Raw genomic sequence first — 19,234 nt, 5'->3', positions numbered from 1 at the left:
CGAGACAGCATAGTAAGTCCCCATCACTTCCCCCATGGGAACCAGCCCACTTCTGTGTGTCTCTTCCACACTCTCCTTTTGTCTCTTTACTGGCCCGGTTAAATATACTGGGAGTGGAGCCTGTACCGGGTCTTTCCAAACCACGGAACAAACCCCCCCTGGAAACTCACCCCCACTTGGTTATTCTTCAGGTCTGGTCCTGGTTTCTTCTGGGTTTTATTTATCCTGCTGACAACACCACTCTCACAAGAACGACAAAAAGACATTGTAAAGGTTTGGGGCAGCCACCCGTATAATGTGCCTTGGCTGCAAAAAGTATCTGAAATAATTGTGATTGTTCACAATCCTGGAACTGTGTGGGATTTCCCAGTGGATTGCAAGGGATTGAGAAAGACAGTTAGTACACTTTGCCGCCCCCTGGTCTGGCATGAAATTACTGTTACTCAGGCCCTTTAGCTGTCTCTTACTCACACATGTGTGACAATGGCCACCTCCTAAAAGGGCTTATCAGCCTTAAAGCTTATTGATAAAGAATAAGAGCTCACTCAAGGCAATAAGGTGGCTCTGGCTGTACACACTGTGTGAAAGAATTAGCTAAAAAATTAAAGGCACTGGAATAACATTCATGTGCATTTGAGAACTTAGTTAATTGTTTGTTAAGTTAATTGAGTTTTAATTTTTGCTTATGTAATTACATGTATTAATTATGTTCATGAAGTACATGTTTGTAAATAGCATTTACAATATCATGTAGTAAAAAACTGAGCCTAGGTAGGCTTATGGTAGCTGAAATAGCTTTTATAGACATTAGATTCTAACTCAAGCAATGTAAACATTGAATTTTCTTTTGTACTTTAATTACTTTTTGGCTGTGTAAGGTTTATTGCTAATTGTAGTTCATATGTCTTAAATGTAAAATTCTTGATTGGAGAATCTGAGAGTGAGTTAAAATTTATGCTGAAGTCTCAAGATAAAATTGTTGAATGCATCCGACCATGATGTATGGAAGGTTATTGTGGTATTTTGCTGATAAATTATATTGTTAAAGAAATGTTGAATTATTATAATCTAAAGACAATGCAGCCATCCAAATGTTTTTAGTGTAACACAAATACCAAGTATGGGTTTTTTTACTGTATGCATAATGACTTGAAGAGCCATGTTCATGGTGTTTCTTTTTTCTACCATTCATTTCAAGATACATTAAGTGAAACAGTACTAGAATTAAATTGTTGTGGCAAGCAGCTATTATGATAGCATTTGTCCTGCAACATGAGTAACTCTGCTGGCACTTCAATACATTCTGTTTTGCCATTTGAATTAGCCATCGAACAAGAACATGTACAAAAATACACATAAAAATTAATATAAATTGAAAAAAGTCTGAATTAGTGAAAGTTGCCCTAATTTGGAACATTCATAAGAAATGTAATGATTTACATGATTTGAAGTATTAAAATCTGTGCTTCCATTTAAACGTTTAAGGTCAGGAAAATGGGACAAAGACAATCAGGTGGTTGTGTGGCCATACATCTGGAGTCATTTTGAGGCATTTCAGGAGAATTCATTTTTAAATACTAGTGAGCGATAAGCCAATTATTTAGTTCCTTTTTGGACAGATACTTTACGTTGCTAGTCTGCAACAATGCATAATCAATTTACCACTTTATTTAAATAATACATTTGTTTTTTTATACAATTTGTCATATTTTTCCTGATACTTTTAAGAAATATCCTGTTTATTTCAATCCAAGAAGGTAAACAAACAATATAATGTGGTCTTGAATCCTGACAGTGAAAGCCTCTTATATATTAAACTAGCAAAATACCCGCGCTTCGCAGCAGAGAAGTAGTGTGTTAAAGAAGCAATGAAAAAGAAAAGGAAACATTTTGAAAATAACGTAACATGATTGTCAATGTAATTGTTTTGTCACTGTTGTGAGTGATGAGTGTTGCTGTCATATATATATATATATATATATATATATATATATATATATATATATATATATATATATATATATATATATATATATACACACATACATACATACACACACATATATATACACACAAATACATATATATATATACACACACATATATATAAACATATATATACATATACATACATATCTACATATATACACACACAGCTATTTCAGATCAGTGCAATACGCTGCTTGTTAAAACGGATAACTCCGCTCTTACGTGCAAGTCTGCGTGGATATTATGAACTATCGATTTGTTCAAGTTCTATTTAAATTTTAAATAGAAGGAATTTTTATTTAGTCGACAGAAATATCTTTGGTAGGAATGGTAAAACAGACAGGAATATTATTCCTGAATAAATCAACTCAAACCTTAAACAACTTATAATATTTTGCTCTCCATAAAAATATATCCTGTCTAAATTATACAAGTTAGAAATAAAGTAAACGTTAAAAGAACAAACATTCAAATTTCTTTACTCTTATGTAATTTTATATAAAAATAAACTTAGATTTTAAATATCCCAAAAGATTTTGCTCTCCATAAAAATATATCCTGTCAAAATTATACAAATTCAAATATGAACATGCTGCATAACAAAACCTGGAAATATAAATAAAATGTGTTCCTTTCAGCAATAACAAATCAAATCATTCAGTTGTCTTTGCTCATATGTCATTTTAGAGCTGGACGCCTGGCATCTTTTTGGCAACAGGTTCGTTTATGTTTGGTGTGAGGTTCTGTGTTGTGGAGATTCTCAGGATGGATTGCAGGTGCTCATCAGTGAGGCGACTCCTGTGTGCTGTTTTGTTAGTCTTTATCACTGAGAAGAGCTTCTCACACAGATATGTGCTACCAAACATGCACAAGGTTCGAGCCGCATGTAGGCGGACTTTTTGTTCTTCAAAGTCACCAAAGCGCCGTGCAAACTCAGTGCGCTCAGTTTATCAGCAAAGTGCGTATTTGGGAACACCGTAGTGCGACTTGGTTTAACATTACTTGGCAACAGGGAAAGTGGGGCAAGTTGCACTGGTGCATTTGTGTCACCCATAAAAGCAGCTTCACTTGAAATCACTTTGTGATTGTGCACGGGTAAAACGTCCGCTGAAGTGTCAGATTCTTATTTAATTCTTCTGCTTTCTGTATCTTCTGCATTGCATTCAGGTCTTTCAGGTTACCCTGATGTTTTGTCTCATAGTGCCGTCTTAGATTAAATTCTGTAATTACAGCCACATTAGCTCCACAAATGAGACACACGGGTTCAGTAAACATATACTCAGCCTCCCATCGGTTTTAAAGGCTCTATTTTCAGAATCAACTTTTCTCTTCAGCATCGTGTGAGCTAGCTTCGCAATAACTTGCAGCATCATAAGCTAGACTTGATTAACGGTAAGTGTTGCAAGGCAGCTGAAGCGCTGCATTATGGGATCTGTAGTTTATTGTGTTACCAGCGCTTCATATACCGGGCCATTAATAACAATAATACAGTATATAAAATGATCTCGGGCGGATATAATTACGCGGGCGGATGTGGCCCTGCCCTTGAGTTTGACACATATGGACTAAATAGAACTTGAAAAGATATATTTTTCAAATGTGATCGCAATTCAGATAGAGTTGAGCGCACTACAGCCTGCATGCCTCAATAAGTCATCCTCCCCTCGGCTCTTACTTTTTACCGTTCATCTAATGAATACACTGAGTATGGCTTTACCAAAACAATCATTGATGGCGAATAAAGTATCCATTATTCGAGTATGTAGATCGGGATATATATATACATATATATATATACGCGTATCGCAGCGGAGAAGTAGTGTGTTAAAAAAGCTAGAAAAAGAAAAGGGAACATTTTAAAAATAGCGTAACATGACTGTCAATATACAGTATTTGTTTTGTGAGTGTTACTGAGTGTTGCTGTCATCAAGGATTTGATTATCATTATTTCTTTCAATCAGGTTCGTATTTGTAGGATGTGTTGTGTTCAAGTTACATTCCGTGTTTGTCAATCGTTGTAAAGATGACAGGTTTCATTCATCGATTCGTTTCTTACTGCATCAATAAACAGCTCGTCTTCTTCTTTATCTGAGACCTGACACACTGCATGCACGGGTTTTTTACACTGTCTTCCTTTAGCGGGACATTGACTTTTTCCACGTGTGCTTTGTTTCGCAGTAGCTGGATTTATGAATATGCTTGTATGTATCAGACGCTTCATATTTTTGCTGCCTTTTCAATTGTGTAATTGGTTTTGTTCAGCGCTCTTTGGAACTGTTGCTTTTTATCTGTGCACTGCGTCAGTTCACGTGAGCCGCTCGGTGTACATGCATGAAGGTTCCCAGCTGTGCTGGTGCCATCTCGTGCTATGTCCATGGCTGTATTTAATGTTACCTTAGTCCTGGCACTTAAAACTTTCTCTGCAGTTTCGCTGAGTTTGTGTCAAACACCACCCTGACCATCTCATCTTCCTCTGCATAAGCACAGTCGTTCACCCGTGAATATTTAGTGGGCGTTTGCTATTGGATTGCCGTTGACGGACGGCCTTATATGGGCAGGCACTAAATTACAAATGCCAGCGGCAGCCTGTCTATGAACTTAATTTAAAGTGTAGGTTTACATGCTTTGTTTCAGTAGCAGAACTCATGAATATGGTTGTATATGTCACTCGCTTCGCTTCTTATTGTTTCGCTGCCTTCTCAATTATATAATGCATGTTTTCTTCAGCGCTTTTTGGAGGTCTTCCTGGTTTTCTATGTACTGCGTGATTACGTGGGAGGCGTGATGATGTCACACGAAACTCCGCCCCCACGGCGTTCAAGCTCATCTCCATTACAGTAAATGGAGAAAAACAGCTTCCAGTTATGACCATTACGTAGAATTTCGATATAAAACCTGCCCAACTTTTGTAAGGAAGCTGTAAGGAATGAACCTGCCAAATTTCAGCCTTCCACCCACACGGGAAGTTGGAGAATTAGTGATGAGTGAGTGAGTGAGTGAGTCAGTGAGTGAGTGAGTGAGTGAGTGAGTGAGTGAGTGAGTGAGTGAGTGAGTGCTTTGCCTTTTATTAGTATAGATTCTATTCACTTCTCTGCTTCTTACAAAACAAAAGGATATCATTTTCTCCACATCATAAAGTCTCAAGTTTCCCTTTCTTAGGAACACCCCCACTTTATTTGGACTTTGCTGAATTTCAATGACAGTGTTGGAGACAGCATAATCCAGAATCCATTTTAGGAGTCCTATGAATGACTTCCATCTCTTTAATGGTCTGAAATGCCAGTCCAACTGCCCAGCTGCTCTTACCTGAAACCTCTACCTTCCCATAGTATTTTTGTGATTTTCTACTAGATTTACAAGCTTACTGCCTATAACACAGTATCATTTGTATGAGCCCTTTGTAAATTCCTTGAGCTCTTCACCATCATGTACAGATATTTCAGAGTGTGCTGCCTCTTGTTTAAGGATAAAATCAACTGTTGTGAAATTGCAACAGGCAAGAGAAAATCTAATATTATTTTTTAGTCTACTTTTCCCATTTCTGTCAAAACAATAATTAATTCTTTACAACAAAATACATACCTTCTGCCTCCTGCATTTTCTTCCAAACTAAAAAACATGAAAATAGTAATGTAGCTATAAGCATGTGAACACTATAAATTAAAAAAAGCTTTATATTTAAGTTCTTCATTTTTACCTTTTTCAAGAACAATTCCTTTCATCCCTGAAGAAAGAAAATATTTGAAGACATTAATACAGAAGATAAAAAATATATGTTTACAAATAAATAACAACAAGCAACTGTCTAACCCAAGCTAGAAATATAATCTATCTATCTATCTATCTATCTATGGACAACTGCACAGAAGGAGCCATACTGTTTTCTGGGCCAAAGTCCATAATAGCTCAATAAGAAGTGCTCTCCCACCCCACACATTTCCCCCTAGGTAACACCTGAGTAAAGAACAGTCCATCCAATTTTGAGAGGTTTGGTTGTAGAACCAAGAGAAGATGAAGATAAACCATATTTCACTACCAAAATAAAACTTACTCATACAAATTAAACCTACCCTATGTTCAGATATGCAAGGAAGCCAAAGAGAAACAATAAAGGTGCATGCAGGTCTAGAGGTATCAAACATTTTTAAAGTTATTCTGTTACCGGTCTTTCTACTCTCAAAATCAGTGTGTCTGCTTTGGCAGTTACTTTAATGACATAAAAAGGAGTCATCTACAATTGAACTGTTCAAAACAAGATTAAAGACTCATTTCTATTCACTTACATTCCGTTACCTTCAGTAATACTGATGGTTTCCTCATTGTGATTATAGAACATTACTTCTATTTATTATTTCTTTTATTTACATTCATTTATTTTATTTCTATTTATGTTATTTACGTTAACTGTATGTTTTTTTTCTTCCATTATTGTAAAGTACTTTGGCCACAGCATTCCTATGTTGTTTAAAATGTGCTTTATAAATAAATTGACATTGACATTAAGAAGCGGCATATATATTCTATATGTTTTACTTGCTCATAAACAAATACACATTATTTTCAGGAGCAACACATATTTTGGGATCTTTTTGAGGGCAGTGGACGCTGAGATACTTCAGCAGAGTACCACTTTCCCACTTGAAGGTTGAATATTGGATCTCTGGCAACTGGCAATAAATGCTCTGAAGACGAAATTTCATTTCTTGTCAGGCTTCTGAATTCTGTGATAAACATTTTTTCCAGTGTTTGGTAATAGTATCTGTACATGAAAAGTATGCTCTTTAGCATTACATTACTTATTATTTTAAAAATGACTGTCAATAATTCGATAATGGAGCTATATACAATTAATATCTGGGTTAAATATTTATAATTGGTTTGATTTTCAGCTTTACATACACAGTAGATTCCTGATTTAAAGTTTGCAAATTTTGCATTTTCCTGTATTTATTTATACTATTGAGTCTTTTAAGAATACATTCAAACTGCATCTAACAGAGACTCTCTTTTAAAATTGCCTCATGTTTTTTTTCTGTTCAAAATGATTTTGTGCATGGTCGAAGTTTGATACGAGTGTGTACAAATATCTCTCCTAAACGTTCCCTGCTTTTAACACTTATTTTTAATCTGTCTATAGAAGAATTGTATTTAGAAATTCTGCTGTTTTTAAGACATATAATTAGCTGGCCATTAATTAGTATCTTTTTATGTGATACATCACTATTGTCACCTAATTCTACAAGATTAAAAGCTCTCTTAAATGCCAGGCAAACTACAGCATGGGTTTGGAAATAGTAAAACAACTTTCACTGTGTAATAAAGCTCCAGGTCTTACCCAGTTCAATGTAAAGTTCACGAATTTCTGGAAGAGAAACAAAATATTTGTTTGTTAGGTTAATCACATCCATTCCTCAATATTAACTTCTGTGCAAGATGGAAAATCCCATACTTATATCATACAAGTGAATGATGACTACAGTTCAGCTTTTAGAAACGTTTCACTAATAACAGAAAGTTGATATGCTATTGTGCATTGTAAAATGAAAAGTGACTATAAGATGAAATGAATAATCTCCAGCTAGACCCTCACTACACAACTCATTCAGTTGTTATGATACTTAACTCTTCCTGCATTTACTTTTTTACATTAACTCGTTGTTGCATCACCAAGCTTTCATATATACAAGATAAGTATATAACTCATTTACTCTTATGTAACAAGATCTTAACATGGGCTTTTTTGGTCTTCACAACAACAACAACAACATTTATTTATATAGCACATTTTCATACAAAAAGTAGCTCAAAGTGCTTTACATAACAAAGAGTAGAAAAATAAAAGACACAGTAAGAAAATAAAATAAGTCAACATTAATTAACATAGAATAAGTGTAAGGTCCAATGGCCAGGGTGGACAGAAAAAACAAACAAACAAAAAAAAAACTCCAGATGACTGGAGAAAAAAAATAAAATCTGTAGGGATTCCAGACCATTAGACTGCCCAGTCCCCTTTGGGCATTCTATCTAACATAAATGAAACAGTCTTCTTTGGATTTAAGGTTCTCACGGAAGGACTTGATGATGATGGTCACGTAGGCTTCTGCCTTTTAATCCATCCATCAATGCTGACACTCAACCACAGCCATGGGAGTTGCTGTGAATTCTACTGAAGATGAAGAAGATTATACAAGTGTGACTTGCACTTGGTGAGATGGTGCATGCATGCACTTTGACATTTTTTGGCACTTGCATGCACATGCACCTCACTTTTCATTCAACCCAAGCAGACAAACTCAACTTTGTAGTACAAGCATGTTGTATGATCCTACAACAAACTACCATACGTTTGCCTGAGACAGGCTCTGGCCTGTCCCGCTCAATTTGTGCTACAGTTGCACTAGTGCACATCCATCTTGGACATGATACAACCTATCCCGGCCCAGTTAGCCAAGGACTCTGTAAGTTCATCAATATAATAAAGCTGCTAGGGAAACTTCGAGTTGTTTTTTGTCCCGAAGACCAGACACAGCTACTGTCCAATAAGAAAGATTTGGATCCCAATTGGATCCCTCATTCAGTGTTGCTAGGAAACACAACTAGGTTTACATTGCTAAAGGATGAATTCAAAGTACAGTATGAGCATCTCTTAAATGGGCTTACATGATAGCATTTTATCATGTGTTTGACATATAGATTCAACAATTTCAGAGAAATGTTAAATGCAAAAAAATGGTGTGTTGTTTACTAGTTGTGACTGTGCTTTAAAGAATAAATAAGAATCACTTAAAATGTTTATATTTGAAAGTAGTGTGCCTAATACTACAGTGAATTTACCTAAGGTATTGTTCACTGATTGAATTAATATGTGTAAATTAAGTGTGAGTGATCAAAAAGCCCATGTAGCTTGCATTCTATGTAAACATCACTAAATCTTGCAATTTTCAGCAACATACCAAGAACCTTGCTGGACACCAATAAGGTGAGGTAAAATGAGAACACAACTCCATGAACATAGCTATCAATATGAGCATGATAGATGAAAAAGATCAGACAGACGGACGGATGGAGAGTTTGACGGACGTAATTAGACAGGAGTCCTCATAGACTATGATGTTTGGGATGACATTGTGATGTATAGCGAGAAAAGGGAGCAAGTCAAGGAAACCTTGGAGAGGTGGAGATATGCTCTAGAGAGAACAGCAATGAAGGTCAGTAGGAACAAGACAGAATACATGTGTGTGAATGAGCGGAGATCAGAGGAATGGTGAGGATGCAGGGAGTATAGTTGGCAAAGGTGGAGGAGCTTAAATACTGTACAGAGTAAAAGGGAGTGTGGAAGAGAGGTGAAGAACAGAGTGCAGGCAGGGTGGAGTAGGTGCAGAAGAGTGTCAGGAGTGATTTGAGACAGAAAGGTTCTAGCAAGAATGAAAGAGAAGGTCTATAAGACGGTAGCAAGACCAGCTATGTTATATGGGATGGAGATGGTGACGCTGACAAAACAAACAGGATACAGAGCTGGAGGGTCAGCTCAGGTTGGACGGTTGGGAGACAAAGTCAGAGGCGAGATTGCATTGGTTTGGACATGTGCAAAAGAGAGATGCTGGGTATATTAGGAGAAGGATGTTAAGGATCTGCCAGGTAAGAGGAAAAGATGAAGGCCTCTCTTATAAAACATCCATGGATTGGTTATTCATCTCTGTGCAGTGTAACATATTCAGATAATAGTAAAATTACCTGTTAATATGAAGGATTCACAGGCCTTATGCTAAATATGCAATATCAAGAGAAATATGTCTCAATTAAGCCACAGCAGACCACTGCAAAGTGAGGTTTTGTTTTTAAGTCATATTGCAGAGAAGATACATGCTTTACTGATGCTTTGTAAGTGTCATGAAGACCCAAAGAAGTGTTTGTTTAGGCCTTGTTACATAATAGTAAATGAGTAAGAGATGAATTTTTAAACCTAAACTAAAGTGTTACCACAAAAGGCTTGGTGATATTTGCATATTTTCACCCCTGTGTGTCATTTAAGTACATGGCCGTCACATGCCACACAACCATAAAAGAGAATAAGACATTTAAAAGGTCTTGGAGGAAGTCATTCGAGCACTGAAACAGTATCTACTGTCAATAGAAAATATTTAATGGGGACATTACATTTTTGAATCTTCAAGTAATATTAGTGAATTTTTCTCGCAGACTCCAAATTGTATCAAATAGTAAAAAACACAACAAAGTGAATATAACCATGACCTGCTTTTTCCAAAACTTTACTTCAATAGTATTACTCCAGAGTAATCTACTGTACATATGGCCATTCAGACAGGACAAGGAGAAAAGATATAAAAAAAAAAATGAAAGATACCCTATTTACTCACGTATAAGTCGGGTCAATCAATTAAGAATCAATCATAAAATCAGACCCCGACTTATACGCCCGTTTAAAAATGTGACACTTAATTTTTCTTTTTTTTTTTTTTTACACCTTCTTGCTTCCTCCAATCTCGCACCAGTTTCTCAGACACATCGAATTTTGTTGCAGTTACCAATTTCTTTTGCCACTTCTTCTTCTTCTTCTTTCAGCTGTTCCCATTAGGGGTTGCCACAGCAGATCATCTTCTTTCATATCTTTCTGTCCTCTGCATCTTGTTCTGTTACTCCCATCAACTGCATGTCCTCTCTCACCACATCCCTAAACCTTCGCTTAGGCCTTCCTCTTTTCCTCTTTCCTGGCAGCTCTATCCTTAGCATCCTTCTCCCAATATACTCAGCATCTCTCCTCTGCATATGTCCAAACCAACGTAATCTCGCCTCTCTGACTTTGTCTCCCAACCGTCCAACTTGAGCTGACCCTCTAATGTACTCATTTCTAATCCCGTCCATCCTCGTTACACCTTTTGCCACTTCAACGACATTTAATTTAAAACTAGCTTCATACAGTATTTTCTTCTGATTGAATGCTCCATAATAGATAAGGGATGCTCTTACGATAAAGGTGTATGAGGGTGTGAGATACAAAAAACACAAAACAGTGTAAACGTCGCTTCAGAATAGATCAGCTTGTGTGGTCACGTGGGCACAATACATAGAAAAAAATAGTGTGAGTTTTCCGCATTCAACTTATACGACTGATGTTATCAAATATCTGAAATTATACGGTAAAATCAAGCCCTGACTTATTTGCGGGAGAACTTAAGCGCGAGTATATATTTGCATATTTGCTCCTCAGAATTTCCAATGCAGGACACATTTCAAGGTAGAACAGCTCTGATCTGTTGGTCTTATACATGATAATCTCCTTTTTTCCACTTTCTCAAACCTTTTCAAACCTCTTTAACCTATTTAACTTACAGAAAATGCCATGGATTGAGATACTTAGAGGTCTTCATACAAACAATGTATTTGCATTTTATGAACACAGCGTCACAAAGTTGTTTTCTAGAAAATGTACCACGATGTCTGACATGCCTCCTTTTTACTGTTTTCTCACAGCTTGGATTGCTGCTGTCATATATATACACACACACACACACACACACATACATACACATACATACATATATATATATATATATATATATATATACATACATATCTTCATATCTACATATCTATATACATATCTACATATACACATATATATATACATACCTATCTACATCATATATATACACACACATACACACACACACACAAATTATATATATGTATGTATGTATGTATGTATGTGTGTGTGTGTGTGTGTGTGTGTGTATATATATATACTGTATATATATATATATAATGTAGATATGTGTGTGTGTATATATATATATATATATATATATATATATATATACACATATATATACACATACATATACTTGTGTGTATGTTTGTATGTGTCTATATGTGTGTGTATAGCTTTGGTCACTGAGTGCAAGGGAAAAATAATAAAATATAGTCTATAAGTTATTAAACAGTAAAACATTAACGTTTTAAGAAGTACAGGTACATTGAGCACTACTGGAGTGGTTGTGGGTAAACTACATTTTAAAGACTGTGTAACACAACAGGTAAGTAACTAACAGCAGCTAAAATGTATATGGATCATCTCTCGGTAGTAGATCCCTTTTGAAAGCGCTACACGGCGGCTGTGGTATAGAAATTACATTTTCTATGTGAGCGTTCAAATTTGTGCCTCTGGTAATGTGCCTTACCGGCATTTAAAGAAAATTAGTTTTGTGTCCTCTGCAGTGTTAAGAGAAAGGCTTTGGTTTGGCATAAAAGGAAAAAGGTGTAAAGAAAGGAAAGTTGCCTTTTTCTTTTATATAGTATAGAGATGTGTTCGCTGGCGTTATGATCGCTTTTGGGACAGTCGGTGGGTCTTGTGTAGACTGGTGAGGCGTCCCGCCATTAATCGGCTGTGATGGCACTGTCAGTCCTCCACTCGTGTCGTGTTTCATAATCCGAGTAGGACCTCATAATCGTATCGTGCAAAAGAAAGTGTGAAGCCTTAATATTATTTTGCCGTGGTGTAGAAAAGGGGTCCGTGTTTGCACTTGTCTGGGCTATAGCGCAGGGGGAGGATGAAAAAATTAAAAGTGCTCACTTTGACTTAAAGCAGAAGCGCAGTCAGCGTCTCAAAGGCCGGCACAGCTATGCGCAGCAGCGCTGGCTGCTCGACTTTTGCTGGGCAGGAGACCCCTTTGTACACACGTTCATGATATCAAAAGTCTCAGCGCTCTTTGGAGGTCATTCATATATTATATATATAGCAAAATACCCGCCTCGGCGGAGAAGTAGTGTGTTAAAGAAGTAATGAAAAGAAAAGGAAACATTTTAATAATAGCGTAACATGATTGACATTGTCATGAGTGTTGCTGTCATATATATGCCTGCCTAAATAAGTCACCTCGCTTTGCTCTTACTTTATTTACCGTTCATTTAATCATGGCTAATGGCGGAAAAATTATAAAATGGAAGGAGGATGGCTTTAAAAACAATTATTGATGGCGAATCGATTATTCATAAAGCTTGAATTGGTGATCTGTTTTTCTGTGTTAACCTCATATTTTTCAGACTTCTTCTCAAACTAAGGTGGTGCGAGGGTAAAATGAATCGGGATGCGCTGATCAATGTAATCGGTGTACCAGGAAATCATGCATTGACAAAAGCTCCCTTTGCTTGTAATGCAAAGTGTGATTAAATGCATTATTTTTTAGCGTTATGGAGCACATGCATGAAGCTTCTCAGCTGTGCTTGTGCTAAGAAAAGGAAAGATTTTAAAAATAGCGTAACACGATTGTCAATGTAACCTTTTGTAAGTAGTGCCTGGAGGATTCAGTGTGGAGAAACTCTAGAGAGCGTGTGTATTAACTTGTGGATTTTTCTGTGAGTATTTGGTGGCAGTCTGACAAGTTGCTTCGGAAGACGGCGTTAGCTGCAGAGCTCAGCTCAGAGTGAAATGGGATGAATGGGAGGGGAGATGATGACGTGACTCCCCCACCCGCCTTAACTGTCAATCCCCCACAAACACAGTCTCTCGGAATTTGCATAAGCACACCCCTTCACCTACAATTTTAACTTAGTTACAAAGTGATCAAAACTCTTGTTTATATCCTCGTCCTCTCATTAAACTTGTATCCCGCATTACCTGTGGGCATGTGAAACGCAGCGGTAGCCTGTCTATGAACTTAATTTAAAGTTTAGGTTTACACCTTGCTTTCTTTCGAGGTAGCAGCACTCATGAATATGGTAGTATATGTCACTTTCGCTTCTTATTGTTTCGCTGCCTTCTCAATTATATAATGCATGTTTTCTTAAGCGCTTTTTGGAGGTCTTCCTGGTTTTCTACGCACTGCGTTGACAGTCAGTTCACGTGATTACGTGGGAGGCGTGATGATGTCACGAAACTCATTAAGTTCCAAATGTAACATTCCAGCTACACTTTTTTTCCCCTATATGCAAATTTGAAATTTTGTTAAAAGAAACCCCCCAAATTTTCCAGAACTTGCTCCCATATCATTCCCAGAGTTCACATTGATTAGTCTTGATTGAGACAAAGCATCATTTCAACAATATATAAAAATATTGTAAAGCATTTGCACTTTAATGAAAGATAATGTTGGGAAAGAGATCTTTTAATTCACATCTTAGAAAAGGAGCAGAACTCAGCAATACACAGAATAGACTGTTTCTATATGCATCAAATATATAATTCAACTAAAGGTCATCCATCAATCACATTTGTCTCTTTATTTTTGTCCAAAATAAACCTGCAAAAAGATAGAACATGTGAGCATCACTAGGCCATATATTCTCAGACAGCCTTGGTTTTACAATCTCTCCTAATCTATTAACAGTAATATCTGTTGTACTCCCAGATGGCACTGAAGTGCATAGAGATAAACTGATTGTTATAGCCTATACCACACTACACTGTATTAATATGCAGACACATCCTACTCAAATGGAAGAATCCCAACCCACCTTCTATAACTCAGGGGAAAAGCATCAGTCCACATTATCTCAAATTATATCAAAAATATCAAAAAGGGTAAGTACAAAACTATTTTCAAAACATGACAAGAATTCATAAAAAATATCTGAGAACGTGTTGAGCTTGTGATTGACTATTATATTATTGATCATTTTATCTTTTTTTTTCTTTTTTTTCTCATTTCTTTATTCTTTTCTCTTTCCCTTTGTTGGGGGTTGGATTTTTTGTTGTTTTTCTCTTTTGTATTCATTTCCTTTGAATTCAAGTATATGGTTGTCTCTGTTAAGTTATTACTATTTTATTCAGTAGCAAGCCATTATAATTGTAAAAGCTGTACAGTATGTTTTGGATGCAGTGCTGTAAAAACATGTGAATGGAGTCTGCTATTTTCACCAAACCAGAATCCGGTGTTGGTTCTTCCTGGCTGTTGAGTGACCTTAGTAGTGTAGCAAAGGTGTTCTTGATATGTAGAAATCACACAGAGATGGGCACCCCAGTTTGTAGACTATTTGCCAGTTCTTTTAATGACACAACATAAAACTCTGAGCTGCACAGACCACTTCTCCTAACTACAGCTCCTGTCACTAGGTGGTCCTCCTTTCTTTTTTTTAATGAATCGATAAACTTTATTAACACTGTCCCTAACATGTTTATTAGAATGTTGTAAGTCACGTAAGTCAGTCTGGAGATCAGCAATAGCAGCAATGAAATTAATTAAGGATCAGCAGCAGGGATGTTTGCTTTGTTTTGTGCGACAGTCATGGATTTTTAGTTGACCTAATCCCCACAGAAACTGTCTTCAAATTTCACAGCATTGAGCATCAGCAGTGTATTGAAGGAAAGCATCAGTGACTAAGTTAGTCAAGTCTGCTGCATAAACTTCTAGTGGTTCTTTGTGTTTGCAAGGACAAGCACCCATGTACGTTTGAAATGTGGCCAAAACTGCCATCTTCCAAAAATGGTTCTCAGACTAGTTTTAGCCAGAGTGTAGTCAACCTTTACATCAAGGGGGAAGGCTCTGCCAGTACAAGAAAGCCGCACCACAGAGCTTTGTAGGTAGAAGCTTAGCCTTTTCTAACAGAGTTGCTGAAACTTCCATATCTACTTCGAATTGTTGTATCCATGAAGTAAACAGCTAAAATCCAACACCACTGAAAGCTGTATGTTCTGGGTGTGATGCTGTAAGAGCGGGTGAATGGAGCCACTATTTTCTCCTTACCAGAATCCAGCATCTGTTCTTCTTAGCACTTGAATAAACTCGGTAGCACAGCAGAGAGTTCCTCGATATGTAGAAGTCGCACAGAGATGGTCACCCCCAGTCTGGGTACTATTTGTCAATTCTTTTAATGACACAATGGTGATCATACATCACTGAGCTACACCAACCTCTTCTCTTCTCTTCTACACATCCCCCAGGGTTGCCAGGTTTCTAAAAAAATTATAGCCTAATGACTGCTTAAAAATAGCAAATATGCCAAAAACAAATAGCCCAAAGCCTGAGGTAGCCTAAACAATGAACTGGAAAACAGGGGGTGGTGTCAGAGCAAAAGGTTTAGGTACATACTGAGGTCTGAGTTGGCGGGGGGCCCATAGAATAGGTATATTCCTCAGCACAATGTGTGGGGGAGTGAGGGTTAGAACAGTAAAGACATTAATACAAAAGTGAGAATAGCAGTGGAAGGGGTGCTACATGGATGAAAAACATGGTAAAATTCATTGGGGGGATTAAAAGTAGCCCAAAATACCAAAGTGTTTTTTAAAAAGTAGCCCAAAAAACACACCCACGAAGCTCATTTTTTCCTGTGGATGATGATCAAAAATATCCCAAACGGGTGAGAAAACCACGGATCAGACAACACTGACCTTCCCTCGCTAATTGCTCCCCTTTACTTTTTTTTTTTAATGAATCAATAAACTTTATTAACACTCTCCCTAACATAAAATACTGCTTACATAACGTTCTGGTTTTTGAAAATAAAATAAAATTATAAAAAAATATGTTCCTTTATGTACACTTAAGTGTATTGCTCTGTCAGTGTTTCAAAGAATAGTTATTGATTCACACTTCTGTACTATGTGGCAGATAAATTGTTGTCAACAAAACGTAAACACCTAAGCTGTAAGTTGGCACATTTTACAGTTGTGATCTGCTACCCATAGGACATTTCCCATAAAGGTTTTCTTTACATTACAACTTCAGGCTTTTCAGTTACGCCATTCTAGACAAGACGATAATTTGTATCTGATACATATAGCTTGGACACTGAAGATCCAGTGAAGTAAAATTTTGAAAGTGATTTCATACACAATCAAAAGTGGCATCATAACTTAACGGTTGAGCAAAATCATAACCTCTGCATGCTTTAATAACATTAAAACAAGAATCTGCTATCACTATTATAAGACAGCATATCGGGGGTTGCCAAACCACGACCTGTGGGATAAATCCAGTCCATGGCACAGGTGCAAATGGGCCACTACTTACAGAAATCTATAATATTGTAGCCCTGAGGCATTTTTAACAAATGGCAGGTAAGGTTAGTTGGTGTACTGTATGTGTAGTTTCCATAAACTATCTTTTACAATACAAATAGGGTTGGTCTGTGGCACTACCACATAGGGGGATAATTGGGTATGTTTTTAGCATGTTTTTGTCTTTGTCTTCCATATGCATATTAAGTTTTCATATTTTGTCAGTCTTGTATTTCACTGAAGACAAAACTTTGGTTGTAATTCTAGATCTGTGCACAAGTCAATGTAAAGAGCTCATTCTGCAAATGTGAAAGAAGGATACTAAAGGAAGAAAGGTTTTCTAGTAGTGGATCGAGCATATCAGATTATTCCTATAATTGAACCCATGTGTTTAGTGAGGCAAGAAGTAAAATACACAAGAAAAATGTACCATCCTGACTGTGCCTTATTTGTTTTTCACTTTCTTTCAAACACAGTCTACTCAGAAGAGAAGGTAGTTATGGTTACCAGGTGAACTCATTTCAAATTTGATATAGCTCTGTTAACATTTTGTCAAGTCTGAAAACTTTGTATTATTCTAACTGTGTTTTCTCAGTTTCAAATAACAGTGTTAAACAGAAGTGTGCTCTGCACCAGGTGTATAACTTTGATAGGCATTCTTCTTGGCCAATTTGGAAATGTCGCTTTCAAAAGTTTAAATTGTACCAGCTGTACCAACTAGATTTACTTTCAAGATTTTACAAGCCAGCTGCTATGTGCATGACCTCATTATTTGGTGGCAGATACAGTTACAAGCAGGCCTTTTCACAAATAAAAACTACTAATAGAAAATGTAAAAGTGTAGCCTACTAATAGATGCAAATTTTACAATGATTTAACTTTTGTGATATCTAGACATCAAGTTAGTTTGTGCATAAGCCTGCTGTGACAAAGATATATAATTTTATTTTATTTTAATTAGTCTTTTCAGTTTCCATGATGGTTTTGTATGGTTTAGTTTTTCATCACAGTTTTGTTATTTATTTTATTTCAGCTGATGAAAATGTTTTTTTAATTGTTTAGTTGAAACAGTTTAGTTTTTGTTTATGACAGTGACCTTTCTTGGGAGTACTTCCTAGTGTTGATAGTATTTTTTACTTCTAAATTGCAACAAACTTGCCAATTGCTCTAATGGAGCGCCTCAGTCGTTTTGCTGTGGTTGCGGCCTAGTGATTTGCAAAACGCTGCTCTACTGCATTTGCATGAATAATGCCTGAAGGATAAAACGAATAAGCGTGAAATAAAATAGAATAGTTTTCTTTAGTGAGAATATGAATTGTATTGTCTGTGTTAACTGCTGGTGGCTGGCCACAAACCTGTGATCTCTGAAATTATAAAGGCCCTCAGAAGCAGCTCCACAAGCAGCATGAGATAAACAGAAGAACTATGGTACTCAGGGACTGCCTGTAGGCAGTGACAGTTGAGCGCTTTCTGGTTGATAACATCAACTACGCTTTCTTTCTCACACTAATCTCCCACTTTTTTGCATAGTATCACTACTACACATACGTTTGTATTTCGCTAACTCCAAAAATCATCCACAAGAGACAGTAGAAAGAAAACCATAGAGGGAAAATTAACCTTGAGCATGTGTTTAGTTCCACAGGTAATTTGTAGGACCCCTATTGGGTACTATTCATGTTGAACTCCTCTAGAATAATTTACTCTGGGGAGATAAGTGAAAATTTGAGGGAAAAGTAAACTTTGTATATAAAAATGCATATACTGGTGGTATCTTGACACTAAATAATTGATCTAATGGTTTACATCTAGTTTCAAAGATGAACTATTATAGTGACACTATAATGTGGCGATGCCAGTCTTACTAACATCAGAATGTCTAGTGTAAGACAGCCAAATACACAGGGCTGGCTAACTGATAAACAGAGCAGTAGGTTATTATAGTGCTAACTTGAATTTTCACAGAACCTGTTGTTCTATTTGGTATTAAAGGTATGTTAAATATTGTTCAGGACAAGCATTTCAATATAACACTGTGTTGATGTGCTTAGGAGTCTGTGAGTTTAAAAATACTATTTAGGCAAACTTGGAGGCATGAAACCTCTTACCACTCAAGTGATCCTAAAAGTGGTAGCAAAATTTGATGATGATAATAATAATAATAATAATAATAATAATAATAATAATAATAAAAATTGGGAAAGGTCAAGGTCTTATTGTTACCGGTACACTAAGTAATAATTATACAATGAGTGGGATTTAGGGAAAGCATTCCCAGACGGGTTTATCCAT

General features: G+C 36.5%; 1 protein-coding gene across 11 annotated transcripts in view; it reads right to left on the bottom strand.

The window, feature by feature from the left end:
* LOC120524825 (E3 ubiquitin-protein ligase TRIM39-like) overlaps nucleotides 1-19,234 on the bottom strand; it is a 110,750-nt gene that overhangs the window by 34,340 nt on the left and 57,176 nt on the right. For all 11 annotated transcript variants that reach the window (XM_039746617.1, XM_039746599.1, XM_039746660.1 and 8 more), the window contains 3 exons: nucleotides 7,325-7,351; nucleotides 5,687-5,713; nucleotides 5,572-5,598 (listed from right to left, as the gene is read on the bottom strand). In XM_039746617.1, coding sequence (XP_039602551.1) covers nucleotides 5,572-5,598; nucleotides 5,687-5,713; nucleotides 7,325-7,351 — 81 coding nt within the window. The remainder of the gene's footprint in view (nucleotides 1-5,571; nucleotides 5,599-5,686; nucleotides 5,714-7,324; nucleotides 7,352-19,234) is intronic.

This window comes from Polypterus senegalus, chromosome 1 (genome assembly GCF_016835505.1).
Source record: "Polypterus senegalus isolate Bchr_013 chromosome 1, ASM1683550v1, whole genome shotgun sequence".
NCBI lineage: Eukaryota > Metazoa > Chordata > Cladistia > Polypteriformes > Polypteridae > Polypterus > Polypterus senegalus.
Note: the sequence above shows the minus strand (reverse complement) of the source record. Positions and strands in the feature narration are given on the sequence as shown.